The sequence below is a fragment of the Poecilia reticulata genome, chromosome 2 (assembly GCF_904066995.2).
Source record: "Poecilia reticulata chromosome 2, P_reticulata-male-v2, whole genome shotgun sequence".
NCBI lineage: Eukaryota > Metazoa > Chordata > Actinopteri > Cyprinodontiformes > Poeciliidae > Poecilia > Poecilia reticulata.
Window position 1 is genome coordinate 43,234,511 of NC_088831.1, and position 25,565 is coordinate 43,260,075.

The following is a 25,565-nucleotide window of genomic DNA, read 5'->3' on the forward strand; positions in this document are numbered from 1 at the left end:
GCTTTTTAATTAAAACTTTTTCCTGATCTTGTTATGTAGTTGTCATAGCGTAGACAGTTAGTATCACTGCACTGCATCTCTTTTGTTTATCACATATTTTTAACATTTAGAGCTTTATTTTGACAACCTGACAGCTACAACCAATGCTTGTCATGATTAGCGAGCAGTTTTCTCCCCTCCATCAGGGAGATGGGGGCGGGATCTTACGCGTGAGACGACCTGCTGCAAGGCGTCCAGCTAAAGTTAGCATGTTTGTTTTGATAGCACTCACTGATAATTCATTGTATAAGTAAGAGAAATTTGCTTATGTAGCAGCGTTCACAGATAAAACTCACAAAAGCATCAGTTTTAGTTGTTATTAAAGTCCGTAACGGTTTCCATCTAAATCAGAACAACGCGAGAATCAGTTTTCAGTTCTCCTCACAGACGGACAGAGGAAGCAGTTTCCCTGTTTTTTTTTTTGTTTTTTGTGTGTTCAACTGATGCCTGAAGGCAACGTTTTCTGGCGCTGAAACGCTCGGGCAGCGATTCCGCCTGCGGTGATGAAGAATCAGTCGATGCAGCACACAGTATGATTCCTTTATAATGAGCAGCTCAGGAGTGAATCACACAGAGGCTGAGCAGCGCCGCTGATACGCAGCAGCGCCTCCTCCACGTCAGAGCGCCACTTCTGGATGGATTATTGCTTAAAAGAGTTGACATTTCAATTAAAAGCGAGCGGGAAGAACGGCCGCGCTGACGGCCGAACAGTAGAAACATTTGGTTGTCTTGTTAAAATTTGATCTTTAATAACTCTGTTTCCAGATCTGCAGGCAGTTTGCAGGCGCGCTGATGGAAAATCATTTCCTCGTCCTGTTCTTGAATTGTTTGCGAATGGACCTGTCAGCTCGAAACAAACTTCTTTTATGAAGTTGTCTTCTTTTTTTTTTTTCTTTGCAAATTGTCTTTTGTTTCAGGAGGGATTAGGAGAGACAGTTCAACAAAAACAGTTAAAAAAAAGATATTTTTTTAGAAATGACAGGATTTCATGACTGATAACTGATTTTCTCTTTTTATTTGGAGCCAGAAGCAGCTATTTGGATTAAATTCCTCATGCACACAGTTTTATTTTATTTATTTTCTTGTGAGATCATCATATGACAACATAATCACGTCCCGGTGCAGCCCAGATGGCGCCGGCGCCGCCCGGCCCATTTGTCTGCATGATAACGCATTAATTTAAGATTCTGGAGGATCAACGGCTCCGTCAGCTTCCATCAAATCACCTTAGGTGTGTGTTTCTGTCCGTCACCTTGTTGACGACTCTCAGGAGCTAAAACGAGTGTTTGGAAGTCGGCGCAGCGCGCAGCGATGTTTGAGGAGGAGAAAGGAAGAGAATGCAGTTCGTGGTTAATGAAGGATGTTGGACCGGCGGCGCTTTGACCGAAAACCACGACTCTAAACGATCGGCAACAACTTTATGGCTGGAAAATGTCACTTTCATCCAACTTGTATATCTACGACGGCGTGTTAGGGTCATTCTAGATAGAAAATAAAAACTGTTTTGAGATTAATTTCAGAAATTTTCTAGAAAAAAAAGAGGAAATCTCTGAGCTCAAAAAGTCCAAAAACGTGCTAGAAAAAAAATCTGAAATTTTGAGATTGAAATCAAAAAGTTTATAGAAAAGATACCAAGAACATTTCTTAGCTGCGACAAGGAAACTTTTAGATTAATCTCAGAAAGTTTCCAAAAAACTGGAAAATTTCTGATCTCAAAAAGTCAAAATTGTGCTAAAAAAAAAAATCCGAAATTTTGAGATTAATCTCAGAAATTTGCCAGAAAAAAAATTTAGAAGATTTTTTAAAGAAAATTTCCTGTTTTCTTTTTACTTTCTTTACTGCTCCTGTTTTTTATCTGCAGTGACTTTTTTACACTGTTGTAGACATCAGATCAGTCTGAATGATTTTTTAAAACCTGTTCTGGTTCTGCGCACTGCACAGGGCGACCTGTGCAGGGCGACCTGTCCAGGGCGACCTGTCCAGGGCGACCTGTCCAGGGCGACCTGTCCAGGGCGACCTGTCCAGGGCGACCTGTGCAGGGCGACCTGTCCAGGGCGACCTGTCCAGGGCGACCTGTCCAGGGCGACCTTTGCAGGGCGACCTGTGCAGGGCGACCTGTCCAGGGCGACCTGTACAGGGCGACCTGTCCAGGGCGACCTGTCCAGGGCGACCTGTCCAGGGCGACCTTTGCAGGGCGACCTGTGCAGGGCGACCTGTCCAGGGCGACCTGTACAGGGCGACCTGTGCAGGGCGACCTGTGCAGGGCGACCTGTCCAGGGCGACCTGTCCAGGGCGACCTGTCCAGGGCGACCTGTCCAGGGCGACCTTTGCAGGGCGACCTGTGCAGGGCGACCTGTCCAGGGCGACCTTTGCAGGGCGACCTGTGCAGGGCGACCTGTCCAGGGCGACCTGTGCAGGGCGACCTGTGCAGGGCGACCTGTCCAGGGCGACCTGTGCAGGGCGACCTGTGCAGGGCGACCTGTGCAGGGCGACCTGTCCAGGGCTACCTGTCCAGGGCGACCTGTCCAGGGCTACCTGTGCAGGGCGACCTGTCCAGGGCTACCTGTGCAGGGCGACCTGTGCAGGGCGACCTGTCCAGGGCGACCTGTCCAGGGCGACCTGTCCAGGGCGACCTGTCCAGGGCGACCTGTGCAGGGCGACCTGTCCAGGGCGACCTGTGCAGGGCGACCTGTCCAGGGCGACCTGTCCAGGGCGACCTGTCCAGGGCGACCTTTGCAGGGCGACCTGTGCAGGGCGACCTGTCCAGGGCGACCTGTACAGGGCGACCTGTCCAGGGCGACCTGTCCAGGGCGACCTGTCCAGGGCGACCTTTGCAGGGCGACCTGTGCAGGGCGACCTGTCCAGGGCGACCTGTGCAGGGCGACCTGTGCAGGGCGACCTGTCCAGGGCGACCTGTGCAGGGCGACCTGTGCAGGGCGACCTGTGCAGGGCGACCTGTCCAGGGCTACCTGTCCAGGGCGACCTGTCCAGGGCTACCTGTGCAGGGCGACCTGTCCAGGTGACTCCGCCTCTCGCCCGGAACGTTAGCTGGAGAGGCACCAGCATCTCCCGACCCCACTGAGGGACAAGGGTGTACAGAAAATGGATGGATGGATTTTTTACTAATTTCTATTGCAAAGATTTTATTACATTTGCATTAAGACAAAACTAACTTACAAATAACTTTTCAGCAAGATAAAGGAGTTTGTTTAAAGTAAATAATTCCCTTATATTGATAAAAAAAAATTAGTTCATTGGCAGATTATTTCACTTGTAACATTTTTCCATGCAATAACTGGAATGTTTAGATGAATATATTTGAGCCTTTATGGTGGAAATGATGCTCAGGACCAAAGCTGACCTCTGACCTCCTGTCCGGCAGAGCCCTGACAGGAAGTGGCTGATCTTTGACGGTCCGGTCGACGCCGTGTGGATCGAGAACATGAACACCGTGCTGGACGACAACAAGAAGCTGTGCCTGATGAGCGGCGAAATCATCCAGATGTCGCCGCAGATGAGCCTCATCTTTGAGCCCATGGACCTGGAGGTGGCGTCCCCGGCTACGGTGAGAAGGCAGGGACAAAAAGCTAACGGATGACTCCGCAATAAAACCAAAAATACTGTGAATCATCTCTAAAATAACGATTGTTAGACGAGGACTTTTATCCGGTAACCGTTCTGGTTTTATTTTGGTGATCTGGTTCCATTTACTTCCTGTTTACTTCCTGTTTTCATGTCACTACTTTTATTTTGTTGTCACCTTTAAACTTGGTGTTTGGTCGCTGATCTACTCAAGTCCTGATAGCCAAAATCTTTTTATTTATTTTTTTGTGAAAACCAATTTTCTAAGTCTGACCTTTATCATTTTCTTTTCTTTTTTTTTCTAAAGGGAATAATTTTAAAAATGCGACGTTCAAAATTGCATTTTTTTTTATTTCTTAATAAAAAAAAAATTTTCTTTCATTACTGCAGCAAACAACCAACAGTGAGGAAAAAAAAAAGTTTTGTATTTTTTCTCGCTTGAGTCCTGAAAGACGAGCAAAAATAATAATAAAATAATCTGTTGTATGTTTTTCAGTCTTTTTTTTTTTATTCCTATCCAACAAAACAGGAGCAGTTTTTTAATTATGTCCTGTATGACAAATGGAAATAGTCTGTAATTTTTCTAACTTAAAATTAAAACATTTTTTTCCCCCACTTTTTTGCAATAAAAATGAAAGAAATATACTTTTATAGCCAGAGATGCTTTTTATTAATGATATGCAAGGAAAGAAAACAAACTATTTTGACAATATTTCAATCTAGATTCTTTTTTAAAACTTTCACACAACTTTTAAAGTTGAGAGGAAAGGAAAATAATATTTTTGCAAATATAAAGTATAATTAGGATATTATATTTTTAAAGTTATAAAAATATGGGTCAGTTCCCAACTAAAACCTTTAGTCACCGTCAGTCTTATTTTAATTGATCAAAGGTCTCTGTGCTCCTTCTGGGCTTCCGTACTGGTTTTTCTTTCACTTTAACTCGTCTCATTCCCTCTCCTTGTATCCTCCATCTATAGACTTTTATATTTTTCTCAATAAATCATCTCCAATATAATCCCGCTTTGCTGCTGTCTGCGTTCGATCCTCCGTAACGCTGCAAATTCTCACAATCACAGACTTCACAAGCTGAAAACAGCATTTCCAATACAAGTTGCATAACTCTGCCCTCCAGTCTGTTTCTTCCTGAAGATAACTGGGTTTTTATTAGACGTTTGTGTTTTTTTTTTTTAAAGTCTGGAGTCGGTTAGTTTTATCCGTCTCACTGCAGAGTTTTCAGCCTGTAAGCTCTCTCCTGCAAACAAAAGCAGCCAAAGTGTTTTTAACCTGCTGTGTTGCTGACAGGTGTCTCGCTGCGGGATGATCTACCTGGAGCCCCACATGCTCGGCTGGAGGCCTCACATGCTGTCTTGGCTCAACACTCTGCCGACTTCGCTCAAAGATAAGCACAAGGCGCTGATCTCCGGCCTCTTCGACCGCGTCCTGCCGGCCTGCCTGCAGCTCATCCGGAAGGCCACCAAGGTGCTGCAGCTGCAGCCAAACAGAAAAAATAACCTTTTCTCTCAAGCAGATGTGTTTAAATCTACTGAACGGTTTAGCTCCTGGTGCAGCAGGTAACTGAATATTTCATCACCAGAACCAAACCCGGCTGCTGAAAAATTCCAAGATGGTCGTCAAGGAAAATGTGTTTTTGCACTAGAAATTTATCACAGATTAATATTTTTATTGTCAGATCAAATATTATAGGTCTGACTGGAATCACATTCACTGATGATGTTTTGATTTTTCAAGATGGCCGCTGTGGTTCGCATGTAAAATTAATTTCTTGACTAAAATCACAAATTATATGAATGTGTTTGGTGTCAAATCACATTTTCAGCCATATAAAACATTTATATTTTTCTTGATTATTTTGTTTTCTTTTTCTGGTGGAGATTTTTCACCTCTAAACACAGAAAAGAAATAGTGGAAGCTAATGCTAAACCGTTTAGCACGTACAACATTAAACCGCTACACAAAACGTGAATTTTTGCACAAGTTAACACCAGTAAGACGACTGTTTCTCAGTCTGTCGCTCGACTTTCCCCTCCTTCTGGAAATAATTAGTTTCAAAGGCTCAAACAAGACGTCCATCTTGAAAATTGTCCCTCAAGCTCAAGTGGGGGAAATGAAAAGCTGATTTTTATGCTTGTATCCACAGTTGAACGATTGTTACAGGAATGTGCTGCTGTGTTCAGCTGCAGGCTGAGTGGGTTTGTGAGTTTGGTCAGACACCCAGACTTTGTAACGAGCTCCGGGTCTCACCGGATGTTCAGGCAGCAGAGCGTGTTGGCGGTTTCTAATTGCGTTGTCTGACTGCAGGAGCTGTCCCCGACCTCTGACACCAACCTGGTCAAGTCCCTGATGAATCTGATGGACTGCATGATGGATGAGTTTCACAACGAAGGAAAAATGAAGACCATAAGCAAAGACGACGTTCTCTCCTGGTTGGAGGTTTGTGTCGATGTTTCAAATTTTCTTTAAAGTTTCACACGGCAGCCCGATAAACTGAACTTAATCAGCTTCCTGGTTTATGCAGAGCGTCTCAGACGTGTTTGAATGTAAATGTTTTGTTTGGAAAAACACGATTCCTTGATGAATAATTGGAAAACTGTCAGCCTTAATGTGACGGATTCGCCTTAGTTGACATTCGGATTCAGTATTTAATATCATCCTGATGAAGACCGATGGATGGGTTTTATTTTACTGATAGAAACAGGAAAAGGTTTTACAGCTACTTCATTTGTCAAAGACAAATATTTCAAAGGGCCATTTATGTATTTTTGAGGCACGTAATTCCATATTATTGCATAATATAATATTGAGTATAATGCTAATATAATAATAAAAGTAACTATTTTACCTTCAGTTGTTATAAAAAGTCTTTATACATTAATATTAAAATAAATTTGACACCTTGAAATCGGGCCTCTGTCTCTTTAAAAACTCCTGCTCTTTCTGAAGCTCCGCCTTCAGGAAGTCGTCACAACATGGCTCCTCTCTTAACGCTTTAACAATGTTTTTATCAGCTGCTATAATGAGCTCAGCAGTTCCAGCAGGTGTTTGCTAATTGCTGCTGGCTAGTCTGAAGGAGCTGAGTGGGGGCGGAGCTACGACTGGAAGGCGGAGCTAAGTCCAATCAGGCGTTTTGCAGATCTGAGTGGTTGCTATGGAGATTAAAGGATTTCTCAAACAAGAATAAAATATTCAAAGCAACACTCCAGGTTTGTTTCTGATGAGAATAACATTAAAATTTTTTGATTTTGCACGATTATGTAAAACAACAAATACGAAGAGTGGAGCTGAGATTTAAACATGGCGACAAACGTAGTGATATTCACATCATCCTGGGGAAACGGCTCATCCTAGCATGATTTTTTTACCCAAATAACATCTAAATATTAGATTGCCTTAATTATTAATATTTGCTCCCCCACAGAGGGAACAGAAAAATAAATTTTTCGGAGACCTGTTTTGTTGCCTCCTGCAAGGATTCTTTCAGAACTCTGCTATTATCTTCCCGTGGCAAACGGCACTGATGAATGCCTTTCAACCTTCTCCGCTATGTTTCCCCGCCAGTCATTATCAAAGTGTTGAATTAATCAGCTTTTTAGCAGCAGGAGCCATCATGAGGCTGCTAAGCCTCATTTACAATCTCTACAGAATCCCTGCTGATTTGTGTTGTTTTAGTTTCCTTTTTGATTGCACCAGAGACATCCCTTTCTTGTGGATTTTGTTTCATGCCTCATGCAATAATACGCACTCTGGCCAAGGCTTTTTATTTGTGCAGACTTAACTCTGACTAGTAATAACTAACTTTTCTTGCACAGTGAGATGCTCGGCAGAATAACCTTTATTTGCAGCCACTGTACCTGTTGTTCTGCTCATTAGGGAGACATATGCTGCCCTCTGCTCAGAGGCTGACTCGATTTCAGGTCCAAATAAAATGTTTGTGACGTGCAGAAAAAACATGGAACCACAGCATCTTTATTGCATCAATAAATTACATCTTTAATTCCAGGAAAAGCACATTTTTATTTAATTTAACAGATCGGTTCGACCATTGGACAGAAATAACATTCACTAATTTTGAAAGCACAATATTATGCATATTATCTGTCATCTATCATCCTGTTAGCTATGATACTATATAGCTACATAGCTAGCTATCAAGCAATTGATCAAGCTTAATCTCTAACCATCTAGCTAGCTAGCGATCAATCTAAGTATCTAGCTAGCTGGAGTCAAGTTTGATACCAGTTTATCTAGCTGGCTACCAACCAGTCTAACCATCTAGCTACCAATCAGTCTAACCATCTAGCTACCTACCAATCAGTCTAACCATCTAGCTACCTACCAACCAGTCTAACCATCTAGCTACCTACCAACCAGTCTAACCATCTAGCTGGCTACCAACCAGTCTAACCATCTAGCTGGCTACCAACCAGTCTAACCATCAAGCTACCTACCAACCAGTCTAACCATCTAGCTGGCTACCAACCTAACTAGCTAGCAATCAAGCTACCCAACATTATAGGTACTTATTTATTTTAACAAAGCATAAAATTATTAGAATTGCAAGTAGAATAAATACTTTTATTATTTATTGAGGTATGTAATTAAAGTACTTGATTGTCCATCCATGCATCCATCCATCCATCTTCTTTACACCCTTGTCCCTTATTGGGGTCGGGAGGGTTGCTGGTTCCTCTCCAGCTAACGTTCCGGGCGAGAGGCGGGGTCACCTGGACAGGTCGCCAGTCTGTCGCAGGGCAACACAGAGACACACAGGACACACAACCATGCACACACACACTCACACCTAGGGGCAATTTGGACAGACCAATTAACCTGACAGTCATGTTTTTGGACTGTGGGAGGAAACCGGAGTACTTGATTGTTTTTAGTAAAATAATTTTATGTATATTAAGTAATAACACATTTGTGTGAAAAATGTATTTCCTTTTTAGAGCGGGGAACGTTTGTCCCTTCAGCTGTGGAGCCTCAAACACGGAGAGCTGCTTAAACTGCTGGAGCTGAACATGTGGAGGTGTTAGAGTCTGTTTGATGAGCAACACGAATAGCTTCAGTTACAATCAGCTTTTTAATGAACCCATGAATTCAGACGCTTTATTTTGACCTAAAAACCCAAAGGAACGGTCTCAAAGAGCAGGTCAGGTCATGAAGCCGACGTTTCTCACAGATATGAGCTTTAATGGTCCAGCTGGCTGCTTCACTGAGGTTCTGTCACCTGAATAGTTTCAGAGTGTTTCTATTCTGAGAGGAGCTGTGCTCTCGTTCAAAACTCCTGATTTAAATAATCTCACACCAGATAAAACCTGGAACCACTAAATCACGCAGCCTTTTGTCTTTAATCATAACGGATCAGTGTTCCTGTAATTTTTCAAAGCATTTTATTGAAACCTCAGAAAAGTTGGAGGCAGCTAACCTTGCTGTTCCAGCTCTAAATGGCGGCTCTGAGAGGATTTAACCACTGAAGGCGTTGGTGCTCCACGGTGATTAAGACGCTTTTATCAGAATAAATCCTGTTTGGTTTAACCTCCCACTCAGGTGTAGCTGCAGCAGCAGGGAAGAGTTTAAAACACTCCATCATCCTGTCTTATCCGACCACGTCTTACAGGCGTGAAGACAGAAAAAAGAGGACATTTGATCCAAAAAACATCTAAAATTTTGAGATTAATCTCTGAAATCTTCTAGAACCTGAAAAGTTGAAAACTTGCTAAAAAAAAAAAAAAGAAGCCCTCAGATTTTGGGATCAATCTTAGAAATTTTCTAACAAAAAAACAAGGACATTTTAAAGTTTAAAATTTTGAAAAATTGCTAGAAATAATCAGAAAAAACTAAAACATTCCTTTTTTGAAAAATGTACTTTCCTAAAATCAAATTCTCTGAAATTTCCAAGTTTTTTCCCTTAAACATGTCAAACATTATTCTCAAAGTTTTAGTTTTTTTTTTTTTTTTTTTTTGCAAATTCTCAATAACATTTCCTTTGTTGTTTGTATATTTTTTAGAAAATGTCTTACATCTAACAGTTTCTTATTTTTTCTCAAGCAAATTTTTAAGTTTTGAAATTTTTCTTTTTTTTTTTTTTTTTTTTTTTTAGAAAATTTCTTAGATTAATCTCCAAATTTCAGAATTTTTTGGAACAAATTTGCTCTTCTTTTAATTTTTATATCCAGTGTCTAGCGCCATCGTATAAAACATGGTGATGGAGTATTTTCCTATTTTAAACCGTTTTCTTCTGCTGCAACTAAACCGGACTGGGAAATTTTTTTTTACATTAATATCAAAATTTGTGAGTTTTTTCAAGCAAATTTTAGACATTTTAAATTTAGGAATTTTTTTTAACTTTTTAGATTTTTGACAGAAAAATCTCATAAACAGGAAGTGATACTCAGCTATAATCTCAAAAAGAAATCCGTGTCAGATCCTGCTCTTTTCTTGTTCGAAGGGCATCTTCGTGTTCTGCCTAGTGTGGTCGGTCGGCGCCACCTGCGACGATTTGGGTCGAGAGAAGTTCGACTCGGTGGTGAGAGAGATCCTGAGCGGACCTTTGAGCAAAGAGACGATGAGCCTCCATGGCCTTCTGGTAGAAGTCGACCCGCTGCCGAAACCGCTGGCGGTTCCTCTGCCCTCCGACGGGACGGTCTACCAGTACCGCTTCATTAAAGAGGTACGACCGCGAAGCAGCGTCTGATTGGATGATCGCCAGTCAGCTGACACACCAGATATTTACTTGTGAGGAGACGCGATCTTTTCTTAACGTCTGATGCTAAAGGTTCCTGTTTCGGGTCAGTTAAAATTGTTTTCATTATCAGTCTGTGGCTCCAGATTTTTATGGAAATTCACTCAAGATAAACAGATTCACACGTTTTTTCACACTAATGCGTAATTGTGAGCTTATTGAAACATTTTCCTCAGAAACAGTTAAAATCATTGGGTTACTACGGAGCCCCTAAGGGTACATGGAGAAAAAAAAAAAAAGGAAAGAAATCCCGACTTATTATCTCGAAAGTCGGGATCTCGAGATAATAAGTCGGGATTTCTTTCCTTTTTTTTTTTTTTCTCCATTTCCCCTTAGGGGCTCCGTAGGTTACAGTGATGCCAACTCCCACTGAAATTTAATCTCAGAATTTAATCACAGAATAAAAGTCAGAATTCTGACTTTTTTCTCAAAATTCCAACTTTTTTCAGAATTCTGATGTTTTTTTTTGTTTTGTTTTTTTAAATTGATGTCAAAATTATAATTTAGTTTTCAGTGGCTCCAGTCCTCTTCTGTGTTATTCTGAAAGAAATGGTCGAGTCCGTTTCCCTTTACAGACGATAGAAAACTTAAAAACTGATCGGTTCAGCAAACGTCCAGCTTATAATGCGATTAAATCCCCAGATCGGTCGTTGTGTTTCTTTCCTCATTAACTGTGTCCATGTTTAGCGCAGAGCAGAGCGATCCTAAATCTGAGAACTTCTGGTTCCTCAGGGTCCGGGCCGGTGGGAGCTTTGGACGGACCAGCTGAAGGCCGCGCCCGCCATCGACAGAGACCTGCAGTTCAACGAGATCATCGTGCCGACGGAGAACACCGTGCGCTACATGGCGCTCATGCAGCTCCTCGTTACTCACCAGAAGCCGACCATCTTCATCGGCCCCACCGGCACCGGGAAGAGCGCCTACATCACTGTGAGTCCAAACCGTGGATTTAAAGCACCAAGGTGCAGCCAAAATGGCCGACCTTCTGAAGCGCTCTAGGAAAACACAAACTATTACCAAGTGTTTTTGGTTTAGTTTCTAGTAACTAGTAACTAATACATAATCTAGATTTATGTAACTAATTGGTTAATTGAAATTGGTGCCTGGTTGACAGAGCAGTGAGCTGTCTGGATCAGAGGCGCTAACACTGGCTAGCGGCTCTTGGCTGCTACTTGCTCTCTAGATCCTGTGACAAAGTGGATGGAGAACTCTCTCCCCGCCCTGGTAGCTTCATCCATTAGTTTGCTCAAACTTTGGGCTGGCGGGTAAACGGAGCTCATCTCACCGGGGAGCCGGCTGCTCGGCCCTGAGCTCCCCTCCATCCCACGCCGCAGGCAGCAGACCGTGACTGAATCCCAAACCTGGCAGGCGTGACAGAGGAGGAAAGCATGAGAAAACAAACGACACGACGCCCTTACCGCTTCCTGCACACGGCGCTGCTTCACTTCCTCCGCTCTGGTCCAGAATCGGACAGTTGGGTTGCTTCCTCTCATCGTCTCATAGCTTCTGTAATTATGATGCTCTGATCACCTGATTAGATGGGAATGACATTTTAGCAATCAATTACTCTGACGATTAATCGATTAATCGAATAAAAATTAACACATTCTTCATATTTTTTATTTAATCACTTGTCTTTTTTTAAGCAATATTGGAAATATATTAAAAATGCAAATAAACAAATAATCCAGTTCAGGGATAATACATTCAACTAGGGCTGCAACTAATGATTATTATAGTAATTGATTTTATTAGTAGATTATTCTGACAATTAATCATTCAGTTAAAAATATGCCATTCTTCATGTTTTTCATTTAACCATTTAGGCTTTTTTTTTTTAGACAATATTAGAAATACATTAAAATAATATAAATAATTATATTCTTTTCTTTTTTTTCATTTTAAATCTGAAAATACATTTATTGCTAAGTTAGTTGGTAATTATTTTGTTAACCGATTAATCACGATTAATCATCTCATTTCTTTGGATCAGGTTTGTTTACCAGGTGTTTCTGTACCTATTATGAATCTAAATAATAATACTTTGTTTTACATCCATGAGTCGATGATGTTTATGTTCTCTCCACCGGACACGCCCACCATCTAAAGTCTGATGTTTCCACTTCCTGTTTGTGTTCTGAAGGACTTCCTGTTGACTAAGCTGCAGAAGGACGTGTACAGCCCGTTATTCATCAGCTTCTCAGCCCAGACCACAGCGGCCCAGACGCAAAACCTCATCATATCCAAGCTCGATAAGCGGCGAAAAGGCCTGTTCGGGCCTCCGATGGGGAAGAAAATGGTATGGCTCGTGCCTCTGTCAGCACTCTAAATGCTGAAACACCTGGCAGTCGTCAGTATGTGACCTCGTCTGCTGGTTCCTCTCAGGTGGTGTTCGTGGACGACGTCAACATGCCAGCCAGGGAGGTTTACGGCGCTCAGCCTCCTGTGGAGCTGCTGCGCCAGTGGCTGGACCACTGGAACTGGTACGACATAAAGGACTGCTCCATGATCCGCCTGATGGACATCCAGATCATAAGTGCCATGGGGCCTCCAGGTGAGCAGCAGCCCCGTGTCACAGGAAGCAGCAGGTTTTTTTGGTGTCTGGAAAACGAGCCATTTCAAAAGCCGCCCGATTGTTAAGTCACATTCCACCGTTACCTAGCAACCCCAGCGGCATTCTGCCGGTTACCTAGCAACCCAACCTGAGTTCCAACACGTTTAGTCAGCTGTACAATGGCTTCTGGAAAAGACAAGACTGTTGTTGTTAACTTACCATCCAGAAACCACTTGCTGCATTCGTGTTGGTCGTGCAGGAGGCTCCACTTCCGCTTTTCAAAGATGTACTGTCATACAATTGTGGCCCTGTTGCCAGCCATTTTCACGTGTGAATGTAAACATTGACTTTGGGGGTGTGGCCAGCAGCAGGTTCTTTGGATTTAAAGTGACAAGACGCCCTAAAGAGGCTAAACACTGATAACCCAAAAATGTCACTGAAGTAAGAGCAGCATCACTTCAATATAATTTTAATCAACTAAAAGTAAAAAATATCCATCCAAAAAATTACTCAAGCAAAAGTAAAAAAGTATTTGGTAAGAAGGCGACTCAAGTACTGAATAACTCATCAAAACATCATTCATTTAATATTTAAAAGTTACATCACCAGACGGACCAAAATATAAAGTTTAAAGATGTTTTTCTGGTAAAATTCAGATTTTGTTCTCTAATATCGTGTCTACATCCTTGTAATTACACAAATAATTATGTAGCCTGGTTCTCAGGCTTTCATACTATGAATGAAATACAAAACATTTTTTGAAAATGTTCTTTGTATGTAACTCATATTTTTAGACGAGAAAGGAAAAAAAACGATTAAATTATTTGGTTTCAGGTGGTGGAAGGAATCCTGTCACTCCCCGTTTCCTCCGCCATTTTAACGTGGCAACCATCAACGAATTCGACGAGAAGACAATGTTTACCATCTTCTCCAGGATCACAGATTGGCATTTCACCATAAGGTAGCAACAGTTTCACATTTTATAAACAAAAATCTGAAAAGTGTGGTGTGCATTTTCAAAAGTATTCTCAATTTTTAAAAAATACTTTAAAATTGTAAAACATTGCTCAACTCTTTTGGACAAAGCTATTTAAAAACTCAAACTGGAGAGAGACATGCACTGCAAAAACACACAAAAAAAGTATTTTTGTTTATTTTTTATTGCCAATATTTTCACTTGAAATAAGACACCCCTGATTTATATGAAACATTTCAAGAAGATTTATGAGCTTGTTTTAAGTCAATAATTCCTTAATATTGGTCAAAATAAATAAATAAAATTTTAAAAAGTACTAGTTCAATTGGCAGATTATTTCACATATAATATGGAAGAAAATTATTGTCGTAAGTGAAACAATGTCCCGGTTGAACCATTTCTTTTTTCCATCACTATTCAAGGATTATTGACATGAAGCAAGCTCCTATGTTTTGCTGAAAAGTTACATGTAAGTTAGTTTTGTTTTATTTCAAGTGTATTAAGATATTTGCATTAGAAACTATCCAAAAATAGTTAAGATTTAGTGCTTTGCAGTGCTTATCCCTCAGTTCATTCATTCATTCAAATTAAAAGTTTAGACAAGATTTTAATCCCATACTTGAGCAGAGGTTTCCTGTCTAAGTTCTGACTTGTTTTTACCTCCAGGTTCCCCTTCCCGAGTTACATTTCGTCTCTGACCTCTGACATCGTCAACAGCACTCTGTCCGTGTACCGGGAAGCGACCAAGAACCTGCTGCCAACACCAGCCAAGTCCCACTACCTGTTCAACCTGCGCGACGTTTCCCGGGTCATCCAGGGCATCTGCCTGTCCCGGCCCGAATCCGCAGAGGAGCCGTCGGTCATCAAACGGCTCTGGGTCCACGAGGTGAAACAGCCGGGCCGTCCGTCAGGCCATGACCTGAACCTTCAGAGCCACACAGACCCGTTCAGGCCGCTTTAATCAAACTCCGGTCCGTTTGTCTGGAAAGTCCAGTTCATAATCTACCAGTGGAACCAGAACTTTTTCATCAATATAAAATAATTATTTACCTAAAACAAGCTCCTCCATCATGCTGAAAATATTCCAATGTTTCAGCTTTTTTTTTGTCTCATTTCAACTGTACTGAGATATTTGCACTAAACTAAACCAAAAATACTTGGTAGGATTTTGTGTTTTTGCAGTGTAGGGAACTCTTCCTTATTTCCTCACTGCAAAAACACAAAATTTTATCAAATATTTTTGTCTGGTTTCTAGTGAAAATGTCTTGGTACGTTTTCAATAAGACAAAACTGACTCATTGGTAACTTTTCAGCAAGACATGGGAGCTTGTTTTGGGTAAATAATGCTTGAATTAGGGCTGTTGTAAACGATTATTTTAGAAATCGAGTAATCTATAGATTTTTCTTACGATTAATCGAGTAATCGGATAAAAACAATTATGAAATAAAATATTGGTGAATCTTCCTTAACACCAGTGTTACTATCGGATATCAACATCAGTCTATTTTTTCCACATTTGAGCTTCCCTACCAGTTACTTTTTTGTAGACCGGGGGAGCAATACGGGATATTTACGGCTCCTCCGTTCAGAAACTCATCTACCAGCCATGTTCCGCCTCCCGTTTGTTCAGACCGGGATGATATAAGTTTATTGTGCGGTTCGTCCGTAAAGCTGCTCTTACCCTGTAAGCATCAACCCTCAGCCGCCCGCCGTGTTCAGTCTCCCCGCTCACCTGTATAAATCCTCCTCAGCTTCTTCCCGCCGTTCAACCAGCAGCTCCGGAGCAGAAAGGCTGCCGAACTCCCGGCATCGCGCCGGTCATTTTAAGGATGTTTATTGGTCCCACAAAAACGATGAAAACCCGGAATTATCACCAAACAGTAAAATCCCCGCGGGCCGAACTTGAAGGTTGGACGTTATGCCGCTAACACGTAGCTTCCGTCAACAACTCAGAGGCGGAAGTCAGAGCTCCGCGCAACGCAAATAATGTTCCGGCTGAAACACGGTGCGCTAAATGATAAAACATAAATTAACGAAGCTTCGAGGCAGGTCAATTTTCCTCGAGGAATTTTAATAATTGAGGTACTCGAATCACTCGAGGAATCGTTTCAGCCCTAGCTTGAATATAGATAAAAATGATTAGTTTCACTGGGAGATTATTTCACTTGTAACATAGAAAATGAACAAGTACTGGTACTTTTTCAACAATATAAAATAATTATTGACTTAAAACAAACTGTTACATCTCTCTAAATCATTTTTTGTCTTATTTCAAGTGAAGTAAGACATTTGCACTGAACACTAGACATAAATATTTGGTAACATTTTGAGTTTTTGCAGTGTAGACAGAAATTTCCTCACATTTGTAATGGAAACGCAGCAACTGATCAACACATCTGATGACCTTTGACAAAATGTGATGTTTGCTGTTTCTACGTTTGAGCTGCCTTGCTGCTGAAATGTTCTGCTGTAATGAAGTTCTGCTGGGCCCGGTCAGGTTCTGAGGGTGTACTGCGACCGGCTGGTGCAGGACTCGGACCGCTCCTGGCTGGTCAGCCACCTGCAGGTGGTGTTCTCGGAGCAGATGCAGGAGGACTTCCACCTGCTGTTCCGGCACCTGGACCAGGACCAGGACGGCGTGGTGACGGAGGACGACCTGCGCAGCCTCATGTTCTGCGACTTCCACGACCCGAAGGGCGAGGACCAGAACTACCGCGAGGTGCCGAACCTGGAGCAGCTGCGCCTGGTGGTGGAGTCGCACCTGGACGAGTACAACAACATCAGCAAGGCGCCCATGAAACTGGTGCTGTTCCGCTTCGCCATCGAACACGTCTGCCGCATCTCGCGCATCATCAAGCAGCCGAGCGGCCACGCGCTGCTGGTGGGCGTCGGCGGCAGCGGGCGCCAGTCGCTCACCCGGCTGGCCGCCTACATTGCCGACTCGGAGCTCTTCCAGGTGGAAATCAGCAAGACGTACGGCAGCAACGAGTGGCACGAAGACCTGAAGCTGGTGATGAGGAAGTCGACGCAGGGCGAGGCGCACGGCGTCTTCCTCTTCACCGACACGCAGATCAAGAAGGAATCATTCCTGGAGGACATCGGCAACCTGCTGAACACCGGAGAGGTGAGGCCAGAAGAGAGCTGTTAGAAATTTATGTTTTAGTTTATTTAGTCATAAAGTAAAAAAAACAGCTAAATAATATTCATTTTTAAATGTCAGTTTCAAACTAAACATTTAGTTGGGAAGCTAAATATTTAGCTCCACAACTAAATGTTTAGATCTGAGCTAATATTTCCTTCATCAACTAAATATTTTTACAGTTTATATATCTAGTTTTTAAAGTACCGTAAATGTGTAGTTCCAAACTAAGTATTTATTTTCTAAGGTAAACATTTAATTTCCAAAATAAATGTTTGGAAATTAGACATTTAGTTTAATTTCCAAATAGCTAGCTAGCAAGCTAAATAGATTGATAGCTAAATATTTAGATGGGAATTTAATGTTTAGTTTGTATATATTCAGTTCCATAGTAAAAATTTACTTTCTAAGCTAAACATTTAATTTCCTAATTAAAAGTTTAGCTCAGAACTTAGTTTAAACAGCTAACAAGCTAAATGTCTAGTTTGGAAATTAAATGTTTATTTCAGAAAATAAAATATTTAGTGGTTTAATTTGGAAACTAAATATTTAATGTGGAGCTAATTATTTATTTTCCAAACTAAATGTTTAGCTAGTAAGCTAAATACTAGCTTTGGAAATTAAATGTTGAGTTTGAAATGTAAATATTTAGTTTGGAAATTAAATTATTTGGAAAAAATATTTTCTTTGCAAGCTAAATATTTAATTTAGTTTTAAATATTATTACTATTTTTCAAACTGAATATTTAGCATGAAAGCTAGATATTTAGCTGACAAGTTAAATATTTAGGTAATTTAGTTTAGAAGCTAAATATGTATTTCTAAGGTAAATATTTAGCTCCAAATTAAATATTTAGTTGGCAAACTAAAAGCTTAATTTCCAACCTAAGTATTATTTTCTAACTAAGCATTTCAAATATTTACATAGCAAACTAAATATTTAGCTTGTTAGCTAAATATGGGAAATATAGTTTTGAAAAACAAACACCCTTTTTGTCTTACGATTGAATAAACAAAAATATTGCTCTAAATTTTTTATTGTGTGACTTCACAAATGACACCCATAAAAATAGGAACGGATGAGTTGAAAGTCGTTGGATTCATTTTAAAATGACTAAAACTTTGGCTGGAAGGCTGACATGTTGTTTTCCTTCCAGGTTCCCAACCTGTTCGCCGTGGACGAGAAGCAGGAAATCTGTGAGAAGATGCGAGTTCTGGACCGGCAGCGCGATCGCGACAAGCAGACGGACGGCTCGCCGCTCGCCCTGTTCAACATGTTCCTGGAGCGCTGCCGCACTCAGCTGCACGTGGTGCTGGCCATGAGTCCCATCGGCGACGCCTTCAGGGATCGCTTGCGCCGATTCCCCGCCCTCATTAACTGCTGCACCCTTAACTGGTTCCAGGTGGGCCGATTGACCCCATTTCATGACTTTGGTACCAGAACTTTCCGGGCTTGGATGGGGGCTCTGAAGGAGGGTCAGTGTTTAGGTACAATGGGGTCTACTGAGTTTGCAGGTCTGGTCTGAAGTTTTACAGTGCAGCAGATCGTTGAATCTTTCATGTGTGGATACAAGAACCTAACTTGGATCCCTGAGGTTTACTTTTTGGAAAAACAAAAACACTAACCATAGGAAAATTCAAGATGGCGGCCATTTTTCAAAATGGCTACTAAGATGGTCATCAATTTAGTTTTTCACTTAATTTGCCAATTTTTTTTTATCACATATGAATACATTTGCTGTCAAATCAAACATGCTTGGACCAGTATCAGTATCATATTTACTGATACTGGTTTGATTTTTTCCAAGATGGCTACTGTGGTTGTTATGAAAAATTTATTTTTCCCTGAAATCATCAATTAAAGGAATTTGTTTGGTGACAGATCATAGCTACATATTTTGAATGACAGATATCATATACATTTTCTTGATATTGTCCCTCCGTTTTCTTGTGGACATTTTTCACAATGGCTGCCATTTTTATATATGATGTAGCGAAAGCTAACCAAACAATTCCACTAATTCACTAAATAAGGGGGCGTTTACACGACAACGATCCAACAAAAACGGCACTTTTGTTCCGTTTTTGTTGGATCGTTTACACGATAACGTTCTGATTACGATCTGTGTTTACACAGTAACGGTGCACATCGAAAACGTGTAATGCTCTTGCTGCGCCTAGTTGGTGCTAGGTTCTTTGAAACTTTGAAAGTGGCATGTGTTTAAAAAAAAGTTGCACTTGAAGGCATGTGGATTTCCGTGAGAGAACACGCATTGTGTGCGTCTGATTAGGGCGCATGCAGTTGGAAAAAGTGGGATAACTTTGCCGAAAAACCTTGTTTGAGCTTTCACGGTGTCTGTAGCGGCCCGGACTGGAAGCTGTTTATTGTTTTTACCTTGGAATGGTCAACAGTCTGTTTTTCCTATATCAATTTGATAAAATAGGAGTTCCCGCACGTCCCATATCCGTGTCCTCTGTTACCTTTTTCAGCAGTTAAAACAGTTTTATCCGTCGCTAACAAGTCGTAACCTATTTTTCCGAGCCGCCTTCAAACGCAACATGAACGCTGAGACGCTTGCGCTGGGTTTACACCTGTGAGGCAGCGAAGGAGACCTGCTGCTGCTGCGCAGGTGTGTGTTAGAATCATGGCAGCAAACCAGCAAAACGTAAATAACTTGGCACAGTTTTGCCCCCGAACTAACCGACTGAGTTGAGTAAAGCTGTTGGATGCAGGGAATGATAGCTAAAAGATGACTGGCTAATATCAATACAGCACGTTAAGCTTGTTAACAAGTAGCCTGTAAGCTGCTGGTGTTGTTGTCTATGTTCAGCTACGTAGACTCATTTTGCCCCCCAAAATAAGTCGGTGTCCCTCCTGTTAAACTCTTCTGGAGCCGGGCTGGTCCTGGTCCGTAGTTCTCTACATAAGAGCGCTGAACAAGCAGCCGTGTATTTTGTCACCTGGGTGGTGCGGAGCGGTGAAGAGACGCTGAGGGAACCGTATCTGATGGGGAAACAGTAACACCAGCATTGTGAGTAGTTTCTTCTTCTTCTGTGGATTGTAGGAAGCAGCTATGTTTTGCGTCATACTATGCATGAGCTGGTCTGGAACCCGTTTTCAATCTGTGCCGTTGTTAGAGAAAACATTCGGTGGTTTCGTGTAAATGCACACTACAAACGCAACAAAACTCTTCCGTTTTCCCCCGAAATCGTTGTCGTGTAAACGGGGCCTTAGATTAACTCCGCTGACACTAAACCGCATAATAATTTAAAAATTAGCGGAAGCTAACAATAACCATCAACATCTTTAAAAATGGCTGTCATCCTGATATTCACGTGGCTGATGGGAAATGTGGAAACCACACAACCTGAGTGGTGATCCTACACATTGTTATGCTTGTATCCATATTTTAACAGTGATATTTTTGCACTATTGGAATGATGAGCTTTAAAACTGTGTAGGTTGGCTGAAACATTTCCTAACAGAACATTTGATAATCCAGTGATATTTTTTTATATGTTTATTACTCTGGTGGAGGAAAACTTCAATAGTCGTCAGACTAACTTCCATTTTGATCATTTCAATCATTCCTGGTTTCAAAAACAACTTTTCTTGGTAATAACCTGGACACATTTCTGCGTCCATCAGCCTTGGCCTGAAGACGCCCTGCAAGCCGTGGCCGATCGCTTCCTGGAGGACGTTGAGATGACGGATCAGTACCGGCAGGGCTGCATCCACATGTGCAAGAGGTTTCACACGTCCACTATGGAGCTGTCGGCTCGCTTTCTGGACGAGCTGCAGCGCTACAACTACGTCACGCCGACTTCCTACCTGGAGCTCATTTCCACTTTCAAAAACCTGCTGAGGACGAAAAGAGCGTGAGATAATCGCATCGTTAGGTCCAATATTACAGCAGTGGTGGGCACCGCTAACAAGAAAAAGTTAGCAGAAGCTAACACTAAAGCACTAGTCAAAGATTAGTTGCACAATGCCAAAGCGCTACACTAACAAGGTATTTAGCGGAAGCTAACGCTAAAGCGCAACACCAATATTGTACTTAGTGCAGTGGTTCTTAACCTGGGTTCGATCGAACCCCAGGGGTTCGATGAGTCGGTCTCAGGGGTTCGGCGGAGCCTCTGCCGCGCAGGTAAAGACACACTTGTGTAAAGTCGTGATGACGCGCCGCTTTGCCATCACTTGCTCCAGAGGATCACGTTACATTGTTTAGCCAATCAGAGGATCACGTTACATTGCTTAGCCAATCAGAGGATCACGTTACATTGCTTAGCCAATCAGAGGATCACGTTACATTGCTTAGCCAATCAGAGGATCACGTTACATTGTTTAGCCAATCAGAGGATCACGTTACATTGCTTAGCCAATCAGAGCTGCGGAGCATCCCTGATTGAAGGAGCTCCACTCTCAGCATGGATTTGAGCTTGTGTCTTTCAGCAAAATTCACCGTTTTTACCAAATTCTATAGTCTAAATCTGCTCTTTAGTCGCATCTTTTCGGGGTTGCTACTGCCTCTAGTGGCGTGGGGGTGGTAACACAGCTAATATAATTACATTACTAAATCAGAATACCGCAAAGTATTTTGTGTGTCGGGGGGAAGGAATAAGAAGGGTTCGGTGAATGCGCATATGAAACTGGGGGGGTTCTGTACCCCAAAAAAGGTTAAGAACCACTGACTTAGTGTAAGCTCATGCAAAAGAATGTGCTAAAGTTAGCAAAAATGCCAAAGCGCTATATCAACATGAAGCCATTGTTAAAGAACGCAAGGGAGGAAAGAGTTGACTGCGAAAACTTCAATACTGTTGTTGAACTTTAGGAAAAAAGTGTGAAGCGTTAAAATGCTAACTTAGCTATGCTATTAGCATATTAGCAGAAATGTGCCCACCTCTGACTTTAAGAGATTAGGTAACATTTCATCTCAATCCATCTGGACATCAGCTATATTTTCTTCCCTCTCCGTCCAGCGAGGTGATGCAGCTAAAGTATCGCTACCAAGTTGGTCTGGAAAAGCTGCAGTCGGCCGCAGACCAGGTGGCCGTCATGCAGGTGGAGCTGGAGGCGCTGCAGCCGCAGCTGCTGGTGGCCAGCAAGGAGGTGGACGAGATGATGGTGATGATCGAGCGCGAATCCAAGGAGGTGGCCGCCACGGAGAAGGTGGTGAAGGAGGACGAGGCGGTGTCCAACGAGCAAGCGATGGCCGCCAAGGCCATAAAGGACGAATGCGACGCCGACCTGGCCGAAGCCACGCCCATCCTGCAGTCGGCTCTGGACGCGCTGAACACGCTCACCCCGCAGGTAGGAGGCGCCAGAGGAGCCCTTCTGCTGATTCAGTCGCAAAGATCAATGGATTTTATGTGATAATATGCTTTCTTTGAATTGAAAATGTCAATAAACAAACAAAACAAGAATACATATACGTACACAAACAACAGTGTTTTGCTCACTGCAAAGGTAGCCCACAAGTTACGCAGCAGGTTGCTGCACTGCAAAAACACAAAATTTCCCTGGTATTTTGTTAAGTTTCAAATGCAAATATCTTACTACAATTAAAATAAGACAAAAAATAACTTCCAAGTAGCTTTTCAGTAACATATAGGAGCTTATTTAAGTAAATAATTAGTACTAGTACTAGATTATAGACATTTTTCATATATGTGAATTAATCTGCCAATGGAACTGGAACTTTTCCATAAATACTGAGAAATTAAAGACTTAAACAATCTGTTATAACTTTTCAGTAATAATTCCTTAATGTTGAGGAAAAAGTTCTAGTTCCACTGGCAGATTATTTCAGCTACTGTGCAACAAGACATTCAAGAATTATTTACTTAAAACAAGCTCCTTTTTCTTGCTAAACAGTTATTAATAAATTAGTTTTGTATTATTTTAATTGTACTGAGGTATTTGCACTAAACTAAACCAAAAAAACTTGGTAAGATTTTATGTTTTTGCAGTGTAGGGAACCCTTCCTTCACTTCTCACTGCAAAAACATAATTTACATATTTTACCAAATATTTTTGCCTAGTTTGTAGTGCAAAGATGTACATTTGAAATAAGATAAAACTGAGTCATTAGTAACTTTTTACCTGTATGTAGGAGTTTGTTTTAGGTAAATAATGCTTGAATACAGATGACAATTAGTAGATTCACTGGCTGATTATTTCACTTGTAATACGGGGAATATTTCTTGTTATAAATGAAATAATCCTCCTGTGGAACTAATAATTTTTTGTGTAGATTGTATGAATTATTGACTGGGAACAAGCTCATATTTCCTCATAAAAAGTTAAATTTGTCTTACAAATGAACTGAGATGTTGCCACTAGAAACAACACCAAAGCTTTTTGTTGTTTTTGCAGTGTAACATAAGAATCAGTCTTGATTTAGCTGCTATATTGGTTCGAAAATTAGTTTGAATTTCAACTCTTTTAATTATGTCACATTTTTCCCATGTTTTCTGGTGATTTGTGTGCCGAAATGTGCAGGACATCTCGCTGGTTAAGTCCATGAAGAACCCGCCTGCAGGGGTGAAGCTGGTGATGGAGGCCATCTGCATCCTGAAGGGCGTCAAGCCGGACCGGATCCCGGACCCGGCCGGCTCTCTGAAGAAGGTGGAGGACTACTGGGGTCCGGCCAAGAAGCTGCTGGGAGACATGCGCTTCCTGCAGAGTCTGCATGAGTACAACAAGGACAACATCCCTCCCAACCTGATCACCGTCATCCGCCAGAAGTACATCACCAACCCGGACTTTGTGCCGGAGAAGATCAGAACGGCGTCCACGGCGGCGGAGGGAATGTGTAAGTGGGTCTGTGCCATGGACAAGTACGACAAGTAAGAGTTTCCCTTCAGCTCCCTTCTCACCACTTTATCACATTTGACTGAATCTTATCTGTATTTATGAACATCTATTTTTACCCGTGGTTTTTTGCAGTGTTTATTTCCATCTTAGCTTAAATTCTATGGAGATAAACTGAAAAATAAACTTGAATCTTAAAAGTAGCTTTTAATTTTTTTGTCAATTAATTTTTTTTTCATCTTATTCATTTATTTAAGTATCAAATCTTTTCTTTTCAGTGTCATTTTTTTCAGGTACAAAAAACTTTTTAAACTTTTGCTCCAACTCTTTTTTTACTTAAAAAAAAAAAAAAAAACTTTGAATCTTAATATTAGTTTTTAACTTTAGCAGTTCAAAATGTTTGTAATTAATATAATTAGATTTTTTTTTACATTTGTGGTCACAATTTATAAATAAAGTTTGCTACAAATTGTTTTTGTTAAAAAACAATCTGTAGCAAAAACAAAACAAAAAAAAAACTTTTCTAAATAATTTTTCACTTTCAAATCTTTTCCTTTCAGTTTAAGAAAAATGAAGAAACTTTATTTTCACAATTTATGGAGCAGAATTGGGGCCAAAAAATTTGCTCCAATTTTTTTATTTTTTGTTTTAAAAAAAATTCTATATGAAAAGTAATTTTGACCTTTTTTTCCGTTTTTTGTTTTTTCCCCAGTTTGAGACATTTTTCCGCTTCAAATCTTAAAAAAAAAAATGTTATCAGTTTAAAAATTGTCAATTTGAAATCTTTTTTTTCAGTTTTCTAAAAAAAAAAATGTTTTGGAGCAATTTGCCTCCATAGGATTCTGTGTAAATAGTTTTTCGTCTTGTGAATATGCATGCAGAGTGGCCAAGGTGGTTGCGCCAAAGAAAGCAAAGCTTGCAGAAGCTGAAGGAGAGCTGCAGATCGCCATGGACGCTCTGCACATCAAGCAGGCGGCTCTCAAAGAAGTCCAGGACAAACTGGCAAAGTTGGAAGACACTCTGGAGGCAAACAAGAACAAGAAAGCTGATCTGGAGTTCCAGGTCCGTAACAACTCCCACTTTAGGGTGCAAAGCTAACAGCACTGAGCAGTTTGAGCTGCAGGGAAACTGGGAATCGTATGGAGATAAGTTGGGGTTATAAAAGTAGCTCAAAAATTATATTTTGAAGCTTAAAAGTAATTTTGAGACAGAAAAAATGGAAACTAAAAAAAAAATATTTGAATCTGGAAAATAGTTTTGAAACTAAAAAACAATTCAAAATGAAACAAAGAAAAAAATGGAACTGAAGATAAAAATTCTTCAAATTCAAGCTTGCTTTTTTTGTTTCAAAAGACGTTTTTGGGAACAGACTTTATAGAATTGTGCTGAGAGTTTTTTCCTTGCTGCAATAAATGTTTCCAAACTTTGGCTTTGTGTTGGTTTGACCTGCAGGTGGATCTGTGCAGTAAGAAACTGGAGCGAGCCGAGCAGCTGATCGGAGGCCTGGGCGGAGAGAAAACCCGCTGGAGTGAGATGGCCTTTAATCTGGGCCTGCTCTACAACAATCTGACTGGGGACATGCTAATCTCATCAGGCATCGTGGCTTACCTGGGAGCCTTCACCTCCAAATACAGACAGGTGGAGGCAGCCAAGATGTCCGCCTGCTGCAGCTAACTCTACTTTTGAGCTTAAAG

At 41.3% G+C, this 25,565-nt stretch overlaps 1 protein-coding gene across 1 annotated transcript in view; it reads left to right on the plus strand.

The window, feature by feature from the left end:
• Positions 1–25,565, plus strand: part of dnah7 (dynein, axonemal, heavy chain 7) — an 88,431-nt gene that overhangs the window by 30,545 nt on the left and 32,321 nt on the right. The window contains exons 31-46 of the mRNA XM_081604694.1: positions 3,422–3,604; positions 4,927–5,103; positions 5,944–6,075; positions 10,094–10,315; positions 11,120–11,317; positions 12,531–12,686; positions 12,773–12,941; positions 13,776–13,902; positions 14,584–14,803; positions 16,416–17,042; positions 18,215–18,460; positions 20,707–20,936; positions 22,038–22,368; positions 23,560–23,906; positions 24,753–24,933; positions 25,324–25,509. Coding sequence (XP_081460820.1) covers positions 3,422–3,604; positions 4,927–5,103; positions 5,944–6,075; positions 10,094–10,315; positions 11,120–11,317; positions 12,531–12,686; positions 12,773–12,941; positions 13,776–13,902; positions 14,584–14,803; positions 16,416–17,042; positions 18,215–18,460; positions 20,707–20,936; positions 22,038–22,368; positions 23,560–23,906; positions 24,753–24,933; positions 25,324–25,509 — 3,732 coding nt within the window. The remainder of the gene's footprint in view (positions 1–3,421; positions 3,605–4,926; positions 5,104–5,943; positions 6,076–10,093; positions 10,316–11,119; positions 11,318–12,530; positions 12,687–12,772; positions 12,942–13,775; positions 13,903–14,583; positions 14,804–16,415; positions 17,043–18,214; positions 18,461–20,706; positions 20,937–22,037; positions 22,369–23,559; positions 23,907–24,752; positions 24,934–25,323; positions 25,510–25,565) is intronic.